This window comes from Battus philenor, unplaced genomic scaffold (genome assembly GCF_028537555.1).
Source record: "Battus philenor isolate CCGP_79_NKW_IND1 unplaced genomic scaffold, ilBatPhil1.0.hap1 SCAF_17, whole genome shotgun sequence".
NCBI classification, from domain to species: domain Eukaryota; kingdom Metazoa; phylum Arthropoda; class Insecta; order Lepidoptera; family Papilionidae; genus Battus; species Battus philenor.
This window is the reverse complement of record NW_027181679.1, coordinates 1085777-1097925: the sequence shown is the minus strand read 5'-3', so window position 1 is coordinate 1097925 and position 12149 is coordinate 1085777. Positions and strand designations below refer to the sequence as shown.

General features: G+C 35.6%; 1 protein-coding gene across 1 annotated transcript in view; it reads right to left on the bottom strand.

Annotated features, from left to right (window-relative positions):
• Nucleotides 1-12149, bottom strand: part of LOC137919951 (thyroid transcription factor 1-like) — a 67836-nt gene that overhangs the window by 23296 nt on the left and 32391 nt on the right. The window contains exon 4 of the mRNA XM_068763175.1: nucleotides 4843-4938. Within this exon, the coding sequence (XP_068619276.1) occupies nucleotides 4843-4938 (96 nt within the window). The remainder of the gene's footprint in view (nucleotides 1-4842; nucleotides 4939-12149) is intronic.

Genomic DNA, 12149 nt, shown 5'->3' with positions numbered 1-12149 from the left:
TGTCAATTTACTTTTAATATGGGTTTTAAATTTTGAAAATGGTAGTCTAATGTTGCTTCGCAGTTTTATAAAAAAATCTATTCCGTTCGTTACAAATATATATACAATATTTTATGGGTCTGTGAAGAAAAACTAGTTTTTTGTAAGGTGCCGTATAGGTTCTATCATTAATATACATATATTTATCATTAAAAAGACATAAAAATCTTTTTATTTTTATTTTAGAAAAATCTTTGCACACATTATTTTTTTTTTATAGTTTATAAAATACTTTTTTTTACGTTGACATCGACATTCGACTAAAGATATTGTATTGTGGGACTGGCTTTGTCGCTCCATTGATCATATGTAATAAGTATAGTTGAAGCAGTCTATGAGATATATAATCATATTTACAAAACCATATATAAACATACATTTTTTATTTAGAAGAAGATTAAAAAAATTTTTTAACGTAAATAGTGCGAGTGGTAAATTAAATTCTGACGCTATCGTTGCAATGACGTGCGACGAGCGGGCCGCCATTGTTCCGCGCATGTCAGTTTGACATTTGTTTTGGCGCGAATTCAAACGCTCCGTCGTAAATGGTGTTGACACCCTCAAAATGGAGATTATTCATGGATATTTGCCGCCCTTTGTCGGGGTTATGCGGCGAGTTTATGAAATTTATATTGACACGGAACAGATTATCGAACTCTTTGTTATGAGAGATTCGAATTTTAACGCCCGCGTGTGGGAAAAACGGGTCGCGTGCCGCTGGCAGATATTAATAATGGAACTTCGTAATGTTTGTTTGCAAATGAACGAAAACTTAGCGGAACAAATAACCTTTTATACTGTTAAAGTTTTATTTGATATTCCTTGAAGTTGATTTTCAGACCTGGCCTATATAGGCTTTCTTTTCATATTTAACTTCACATTCTTATAAATAATGTTTGTTTTTATGTTTACGTGATTTAAATCATTGAAATAGTAGTAAATAGTATAAAAATTTCCAATCAATGATATAAAGTAATCACTCTGAAAAAATTCACATTAATTATTTTATCTAATTTGAATGCGATAGAACAAACGAAAACAATTATTTGATTTAAAAATGAGATAATTCGAATTATGAAAACGGATTACTACGTACATACATTAATTGACTGCAAATAAATACATCCTTTCAAAACTTTTACACCTATAACCAAACATCCTATATAATTCACAGATAATAATATGTATACTCTTTTGGCGATCTAATAAGTCACATACTATAGAAACAGTCATCGACTCTTATCACAGATTATTAATTAACTACATGAAATATAACTAACAAAACCTTGTTATTGTACAATTTTAATTGCAATATTAACATTTTGGATAATCAAAACAAAAAAGACATTTTGGGATATAATAAAACAACAAAAATATCATGTGCTATAATGTTACATTAAATAATAATATTATTTTTAAAAACCTAATATCTTAAACGAAATAGAAGTCATATTTTTGATATGTTAGATTTTGGCATAGGTCTTCACCGACACACAGAAATAACTATGGGAAGATATACTATGACCACACCCTTGGTAAACGGCTTGGTGATCACAGTGTGGTATATGGTACGAGACGAAATTGCTAACCATCCTCTGAAAATTAGTGAGCAGTGGCAACCCTGTCTTCGATATTCGAACCCGCAACTATCTTAAGTACACCACCACAAGTTATTACAAGGTAACGAATAAAAATATTTACAAACAAAATAGTACTAAAAATTCAATATATCGTCACAAAAAAAGTTTTCTAATTATGGCAACACTGGTGTACTAATGCAATAGTGTTGCACTCTTTAAATATATTTTGATTCCCAAATTAAACTGTCACAAAAGTTTTCTAATTATGGCAGCACTGGTGTACTAATGCAACAGTGTTGCATTCTTTAAATATATTTTGTTTCACAAATAAAACTGTCACAAAACTTTTCTAATTATGGCAACACTAATGTACTTTAATATGTCTTAATTTCCAAATAAAACTGTCACAAAAGTTTGCTAATTATGGCAACACTAATGTACTTTAATATGTCTTAATTTCCAAATAAAACTGTCACAAAAGTTTTCTAAACATGGCAACACTGGTGTACTAATGCAATAGTGTTGCACTCTTTAAATATATTTTGATTCACAAATAAAACTAAGTTAAAATTAAGAAACATCGCATGAAGAAACGATATAAAAATATAAGATTTTCGTAATTCCTCAAAAGAGATCCTCGTGCCGCAATAAAAACCTTTCTTAGGCCCCGTGTAGTTCCCCTTCCCCAAGTCATGTCGTCCTCACGGTAGGCCGCGTTTCCGGGATGTCAAAGAGCACTCACTAATTTGAAGACAGCACTCGAAAAAATCCGAACACACGAAACGTTGTCGCCGCCCTCGGGAATCAAAGTTACACTCGATGCTGAAGATGTGCCGCCGTAGTCAAACGGAGCGCCTGGCCGCCTAACAAGCTATCTCGCGGGGAATCCCACTAACCACGAACGCTTTCTCAACATACCCACAGACTTGCACGTGTTCACTTCATTTTAACAATTCTCACAAGGCAATTTAGACCCAGTATTTCTACAGTCCAATTTCTATAATTATTCCTTACATCGTAAAGCATAAAATTGTCTATTTTATTATTCTACGGTTTACTTCTGACACAGAATATATACGTTAAAAGTTTAGAAATACACTGGCTCACCGGACCCTAAAGTTAATGTATATGTGGTTAAAAAATCATGGTTTTGAACATAATAAATATCGTACTGATAATATATTTTAAGAAAAAGCGTTTTCGTAAAATTCGGATTGTTACATATTAAATTTAATTATTGTTTAATTATTTAGTAGTTGAGCAATGATAGATCAGCGGTAAAGGACTAACTATCGCAAGTCGCGGGTTCAATTCCCGGAATGCAATAGGATTGCCACTGCCCAAAAACAAGTTTCCAGAGGATGGGCAGCAGCGTCCTCTGCGTACCATAATACCATACTGCGATCGCCATCCCCCTTGCCAAACATGGCGATTATGACATATATATATATATAGATACTCACATAAGATATCTTTGTGAGAGGCTAATACTTTGCAATGGACGTCTACGGGCGTTTTAGACAACTAGTTTGCTTACTATGTGTTTGGTCTATCGCATTCTAGTGGAGTTTAATACAGGCTTATCAGGTATAGGTATAAAAGCTTTTTATTAATAAATAAGCTATTAAGTCATCGCTTTCTAGCTTTTACAGCTATAACTATTCACACTGCTAGTGTTGCTATTATCGAATACGTAATCTTATCTTTCATTCAGATCAAAATCAATGAAGATAATAGATACAATTAAAAAATATATGTTAATATGGACATGCCACTTGAATTTCTGAATTATTAGATATAATTACATTATCACTGTGATTAAAGTGACAAGTGTTTCTTTGTCTTATTTATATATCGATGACTTTTAATATGACATTTAAAATAAAAATAAAACCATATTAATAATTGCCATATCCATGTTATGATTTCACGGTGCACGTATCATAAATCATAATCAAATTATGATAAAAAAAAGAAACAAATCGGGTATATCCGATCTGTGCGCGTCGTGTGTAGCGACACGGAACGGAAGTCGTAAAACATTCGCCCGCGGCGTCTCGCGCCCCCGCGTGGGCGGTTTGCGTTCGGTAATTGGATCCGGGTAATAGGGGATGCCCCGGTCATAGCCCGCGGCGGCTATTGTGCGCTGATTTATGTCGTACGTGTCGACGACACTCGCTCGGGGCGTGTGGCGACGCCTTAATAGTGTTCACTCGAGCGGTACGCGATTGTCTGTTGTTATGTTCACCGCATCGGTCCAGTTGTTGTAGCGTTGCGTTGAGAATTTATAAGGGCCCTTTCACACAATCATTATTTTTTTTTAGACGTTTAATACGATCTATCTTCTCTTTTAGAAGATAACCAGCTATACCAGCTACCAGGAAATATTATGAGATTATTACATACTTTTCACGAGATTCAATCGATCATAATAAAAATCTATTGAACTGGCCTAATCCCAGCTGTGAACACACAGCTAAAATGTTAATAATAACATACCAATAATTTGAATAAACAATTAGTTTATTAGTATAGAAATAGTGTTAAACATTTTAGTTAAGGTCGCGTTAAGCTGCGGCTGCCTTGCAGTGAGCATATAGGCTATGATGATGTTGATGATGATTAAACATATTTACTATGATCACTTCCTAATTCGTAGACTTTCATACACATATACATGTGATATAATTTTTAATATTTTGGTAACAATTTACAGTACTTACTATGATACCAGTCTTTTGGCCACCCAAATCTATCGTCACTCATTAAAAACATTGTAAGCGCAGACCTAAAAATAACAGCCACCCATGACACATCACACTTGAAAAAGAGTATGATGCACCAAAGTCACACACACAGTTCACAAGCCGCTTCGTTACCAGGTAAAGCCGATTCGAGGCAGGACCTGAATCCCACCTTTGATCACCGAGAACTCTTCATCACAACATTTACTCACGCGTTTAGTCTACTTTAGTGTGAGCATCTTCATTCAGCTGGCAAATAATTGGATAGTTTCGTTTTGTTAAATTCGTAGACGATTCATTTCCTACAAATCAGTTCCGACGGAACTGCAAAAGCCTTCAGGCTAACAGCATTTACACCAACAAATTCTATATATATATATATATATATATATATATATATATATATATATATATATATATATATATATATATATATATTCTGCAAAGTAAAATAAATCGATATAGCAGAGTAAACTCACCTGGGTTGGCGTGAGGTGGATAAGTGACGCCAGGTGCTCCCGCTCTGGTGCGGACAGGTACTTTTGCTGCTTGAATCGCCGCTCCAACTCGTACACCTGGACAGAAGTTTCACATGAAACTGGTAGCTCCAAGCTTCTATCATTAGCCAAATTTCACGACAGTTGTGGACTTATTCATCTTTTCAGCCGATGGACACCTACTGCAAGGTAGAGGCTTCCACCAAAGAACGCCACTATGACCGGTTTTGTGCTACCAGCGACTTCCCGTGACCCTGGCAATGTAGTCAGTCTACCTGGTGAGGAACCTAACACCGCCGCGTCTACCGGCCCGTGGTCGCCACGAGTAATTCCTTGAGATCTTCGTGATCTTAGTTCTTCTGCATTTCTCCTCATTTCTGAAAAGACCTCGCAGTGAAACTCCGAGCATAGCCCTTTTCATTGCCCTCTGGTAGACCTTGAACCTCCTCATGAGGTACATCGTAAGTGACCACGTCTCAGATCCTATTAGTGGTATATACCTAGATGACATCTTGTGGGAGAGATATGTTACCAGTTGGCTATTATTCACCATACATATATATGAATAATATATAAAATTATTTACTTATTACATATAACTTCATAATGGTACCATCAGCGACTTTTGTTTTCGAGAAATATATAGTGAAAAGATTGTTACGCAGCTAACAATAAAATAAAGATTTGTGTTGAAGATGCCAGCCATTATTGTTTGACAATTCCACATATATAAACATTTTTGTAAACAGCTGATTATTAAAAAGTAACTATACAGGTTGATCGAATATTCGTAAATCTTATTGGAGAACAAGAGACATATTTAATCTGTTAGATGAACATTAGAAAATTTTCCGAAACTGTAATCATCAAAACAATGTTATGTTGTGTGTCTAGAATTGCTGCCATCGCGTTTTTTGTGTATATATATATATGTATGTATGTATATATATATATACATATATATATACATATATATATATATATACATATATATATTTATATATAAACACGCACATACCTAGCCTTATTGGATACTGGGCTAGCGGTCGAGGACTGACACACCGATCTTCATCTTCTCTGACCAATCTTATATCTTCTTATATAATTCACACTTTGTACATTTATTATATAGGATTACACAAACACAGTTCACAAACAAGTTTCCGGAGATTGGGCAGCAGTTTCCTCTGCGTACCATACTGCAATCGCCAACCTGCCTGCCAAGCTTGGCGATTATGGTACATCCCTCCATGCATATCTTTGGAAAGGTGTATGCCTTGCAGTTGACATTATCGCCATCATTATCATTTCAGCAGACGCTGATATAAGTCAACATATTTTCAATACCACCACTTTGAAGTGGGTTTCATATATATTTCGATAAAATGATTATCTGTTCTTTTAATAGTTCCTTGTCCGCATTTGATCATCAATTCACCTGATGAATAACGATGATGTGGTCAAACATATGCAAATCCAAGTAGGTACTTATTGACTCTGTTATAATTCAGAAATATGGAAGCTGTCAGATTGTTCCATACTCGAGTGGTATGGATCAGAAACATTGAGTCGAAATACCTGGTGCGGCTTTAGGAAAATTCCAAGGTATAAGGGTGGTAGTGGGTCGAATCTCTACACGTCATACAGAAAAACGGAGATATATATATATAAATGGTGGAATAAGGTATTGTCCGCCTTAAAGGCTGAAGTTTTGCGCTAAGTTTTCCGGTCAGGAGGCTCGATTCCAGAACCACAAGGCTTCAGCGGCTATTCAACGCTTGCATGCACACTAGGATGTAAACGTTACACGTAGAGACATTTATATCATTGATTATAATTACCACCACATTTTGTACAATTAGGTTAAAAAAAAAACTGGAAAACTTTTACTTTTATAAATATCGAGGTAACTAACTTTGGAAACATAAAAGTACTTGTTACATGAAATCATTAGTACTTGTATAATATTTTTGATTTTAGTTTTTTTTTTATAGATGAATGTAAAATAAAATGAACGCAGCGACTAAGACCCGATCAAGTATAAATTGAACGCGGCTGAAACACTTGATACGTTTACGTTTGATGTATGCAACACTTTTACGACTACCCACACAAACGCGACGGCAACGAGAAATTTCCCCGGAATAGAATTAATTACATGATCCGGATAACATAGGTGGTTGCTTCACCCCGTTGGGCGGAGCTGGGGCGGAGTGGGAGGGGCCGCGGGTAGGGGCGCATCCCCTTTCGAAATTAAATAGCTAAGTTAGCGCTATATGGCTCAGGTAACGCCGGGAATGTCTAATTACTTATATATCGGGGTTCTGCCCTCCCTTGCGGCTTCTTGATCTTTCCTTTTCTTGATTACGTACCTGTTTTCCTGCTCTATCGATCTCTTAGTATTTTAACTACAGTGTAAGGTAGAGATAGTATAATTCCTGATTTAAATAAAACATTGATATTTAATTTAAATCACATGATTGTTCCATTAGGAACATCTTTACGGAATGCTTGTATTGGAAGGTCCAACATTCGAGTGGCGCATAAGATATGTTTCACCCGTCTTTTAAAGTCTGTACTCTTTCAACAAAACGACTGTATTGCTGCCGGTCTGGATTCGTGGTTTCTTCTTTTCTTTCTACCGATGGTCGCTTACTCCAAGGCACACTGGCATACTGGTCCTGCGCATGACCTCAACTATGCCGATGATCCACCGGCTTGCGGTCGCCACTTGAGACAAAGCCACTTCAGACAAGTAATCCTTGGAGATATGTCTCTGATCTTTGTTGTTATGGGGATATCTTCATTACTGATTGGATCTCGCAGCTGAACTCCGACCAAATCCCTCATCATTGCTCTGAGTAACATAGAGCATTGTTATAAAACTGTTGTTGTGTTGATAATCCTCGAATTAGTCGTCCGATAAAATATGAAGTTTCAAGTGGCAGCTACGATATTTACTAATCAATTTTATATCCAACTGTCTTAACTTTGTTCTTACAGAAGCTATTGGCCCGTTGACTTTTAAAGTTTTCTTATAGGAAGCTATAATATCATTTTGTAGCTTGTAAACTGTTAATAATGCAAAAGTTCTAGAAATTATAATCAGGAAACATATATTAAGTCATGAATGAAATATGTAACATAGTTTCTAAGTTATAATGTGATAGAGGTAAATAAGTGTTCATTTTTATACATCACTAGCTACGACCCGCGACTTCGGCCGCCTTTTTTTTTTCGTTATTTTAATTATGTGAACCGAATGTAAATTTTGCAATTTACATAAATTCTTACATCACCCAAAACTTATAACGTCATCTTACGATCGCTGTTTCATCAGCGAGAACTTTCACGGGGTGATATATAAAATTCAATGAAATGACAGCGACGCCATCTGTCGAACATTGTCATACCAGCTTAGAAATCTTCTTGTAGTCATACACAATGATTTCACTAAAGATATTCACATGATTAAAACCTCTTTTAGCAGTACATCATTTTGAACTTTGTAGCTATACCATAATATTTAAAAAATGAAAATTCAAAAATGCATGTCGATTCATGTGTATTACAATGTTTTGAATTTGAATGATTTTAGTTGATAGTGTTGTTAATAATTTTATGTAGCCAATATAATGAAAGATGTTGTTAAAACTAAGATTAAAATAATGTAGATCTGCAATAACTTATTTCACGTATCTATATGCACAAGTTACAGAACCCGCTAAACAATAAACACGGAACCCTAGGATCAAGAAGTGCCGTGAATATGCATGACCTTAAAGTTATTTATGGATTTTTGTGTACGGTACTCGGAAATTCTTACCGAGTACTATCTCGAAATTCAAAAAAAACAGCCCGCATCCTGCGACTTTCTATGAGTTTGACTAAGTCGTCAGTTCCACATGTGGGAGTGTTTCCCACGCCGCATACCGGCTCGTGGTCGTCATTCGAGAAAGTTTGGGTTTAATAGCCATCGGTTTCACGAACAATAGAATTATATTACTGTTACATAGCACGATTTACAGAACCCTCTAAACTATAAACACGGAACCCAAGTAAACGCTAAACACACAAAAGTGCTATAAAAACGCATGAACTTGAAGTTATTTATAGATTTCTGTGTACGGTTCTCGAAAATTCTTACCGAGTACTATCTCGAAATTACTAGAACCTTCTCCGTAGTATAAATAGGTGTAATTCCCATGTCGACAGTTCAGTTTTGTTTTTTTAAAATCTACAATCAGTGATACAAAGTGACTATTTGGTAAGTTATTTGAACAGTAATTTCTTTCGATTTGGAAGCTAAGTTTGGACTAAGCGAAAGTTAAGAAATTTTCGTACAGAGTAATTAAAGATATAAGCAAAAAAAACTGCGACTCGATTCACCCTTCTCCCGGTTACCCTCTAGTTAACTGCACCGTAAACGAGTTATTTTTTTACCGTCCCCCTCCCCCCCACGCAAGGGTTATGGTTCAGCCGACAACGGCCCACTGAACAATCAGTAGTAGATTCGAATTTATTTTAAAACTTCTCATATATATGTTACTTAAGTTAAGTGGGTTGAATTTTAGCAATGATTATTTATCGCGGTAAATCGGTGTGCAGATATCGTGGTGATATTTGGGGAGAGGCGTATCCCTTGCAGTGGGCGTATATGAGCCGATATGTTTATCATGTTGATCATTTACGGTTTTTACAACCAACTGCGTGGTAGTGGATTTAGAAATCGGCAACTTTAAAAAGTTTCCTGTTCCAAAAAATATTCCAAAACTACGATATAATTAAAAAGTAAAAATAGTGGAATATGGTTTTGGAGACTAAATGGACAAGAATAAGGAGATCCAATGACAAGTTAAGATGGCGGTGGACAACATAGCGAGTACAACAGACGATCATTGACTTTTTTTAATAGAATCTGCATTCCACAGACATTAGCGTCCGTTTGTTTTTACAATTACGTTTAATATTTCAAAAAATATTCTCTAACTTAGATCGTTTACTATTTAAGATTATTTTGAAGTGAACTAATTATTTATTTAAATTGTCAAATTGCTTTCGTTTATCTGTCAATCCATCGGTCTACGCATGCGCAAAAACTAAGATGCGCGGCGTATGATTTGTAGGCGGTTGTCAAAACTGCGTCTCACGCCGAAAAATATTGTTAAATATTATAATGGCGAAGGGCGTCAACTGACATATGTGTTGTTGTTTGTGAATTTGTATTAAATCTTTAGTGCTTGATGGAATTGTATTAGTTTTGAATCAATGTTTAATACGTACAAATGAGTGGTGAAAGTTATATGTAAAAATCATGTCATTCGTATGACAAATAATTTATTACGGCGTTGGTGTGTCTGAAGTTGTAGGCGGATGACATTTAAAATAAACTGTCTATCTTTCATCCAAGCGTTTTGATTTATGTGCTCCAGCTCGTTAGGTGTTGTCTCTAACATTGCCTACCTAACCTGTTAAACTCCACCACAAAATCATTGGTATCTTGTAGGTTTGTTCACGACGCCTTGATATTCTGTTTTTAAAATTACACTTATGGTTATTGGTGTAGCTGTAAAAGGGTGAATGTACAGCTCATTTGCTGACAATGTATGTTACTATCTAAAGATCAATGATTTCTGTAATAATAAATAATGTAATGATAATATAGAAAAAAATTAGTTCAAAAAGAGTACTACATGTTAAAATTAATTATTGTTTACTATGGAGACTCCGAAAGAATGCCGAAATTGAGACTTTAGTAGCACAGCCAAATATCATTGGCGAATATAAAGCTCAACGAATCCGCTGGCTTGGTCACTTGGAGTGAATGGGATCGGATCGGAGCGTGAAGGTAGCGTACCTGGAAAAACCGAGGGGTACGACCAGTGGGTAGACCCAGGTATCGCTGGATCGATCGCATTGAGGCAGACTTGCGCTAATTGAATGTCAACCAATGGCAGACGATGGCGCAAGATAGAGGAAAGTGGAAGTCTCTCGCTTCGGAGGCCAAGACCCTCTTTGGGTCACTGAGCCAGCGGAGTAAGTATATGTCCCTGCAGGCTTTACTGTCAGAAGTTATTGGCCTGCCCCTATAGAAAAATAAACTAATGAAACATATTTTATAGGGATAAATTTATACAGGGTGCCAGAGAATATAATATAAATAACATGTCTAAAAGTTTTAAGATTTTTGTTCGTAAATTAGCTATTCATTTTTGACGATTCAATCATATTTACAGCATTTACACCTGTAACAAATCATCCTGTATATTAACCATATTGATAGAGATCTAGATTCCATTATAATACACCACACTGTAATTGTGACATATTTTTATTACAATACCCGGCGATAAATATTGCACATCGACCTTTGGAAAGAGACAATAGGCTAATTTTGTTCGTAGAGCGTTATCTATCACACGACTGACAAAACGTCACATAGTGTAGTAACCGATTGTCTCTTTCCAAATGTCGATGTATAATATTTATCGTCGGGTACTGTACACCAATTCTGGATTATATATATCTATTATAGCCATAAATTCTGTTACTGGCTGTTTACATACATTTAAAAAAAAAAACAATAATTCGAATTTCGAACATTATCTTTTACGATAAAAAAATACTCTTTTTTGCCATTATTGTATGTTTTTGTTTACAAATTATTTGTTTTGAAAATGGACACTAAAGAGAATATGATTGTATTAATTGCACTGTACAAGGTAGGCCAGCCGTTTTTGATTTGTGTATTGTACCATTCAATGGTACACTGAACTCATATCTGTTGATGAAGGTAAGAGATTCAGCCAACCGCGGTCGATTTGAACAAACTAGGCCGTTAATGCCGGCTAGAATTTGTCGAAATCCCATAAGGAAGCAGAAAATCTTTTCCAGAGAAACGCGAATTCCATCAAGAGCAGAACTTATGGCTAAACTAGGTTGATGTTCACTATGTACATTTTTTTGGAATTTAGAAATGATATTTAAATAGATAATTACATTACACAGGTTGTTTTTTTGGACTAGACTGTAACTACTGTTCAAATGACATAGGCAGATTTCACGAGTTTGAAGAGCCAGGGCGCAGAGGGCGCCTAGCCTAAGACGTCTTTTAAAGTTCCAAAGCCCGAGGGCTCCCGGATAGTCACATTAGTGTTAGTGATTTCGTAAAAGCTAAGATTGCTTTTCTTCTAAAACACTATTTACGCTATTTAACGGTATCTATTTACTTATGCACTGTTAGCGTTAATATTGTTACAAGCACGAGTTACAGAACCCTCTAAACAATA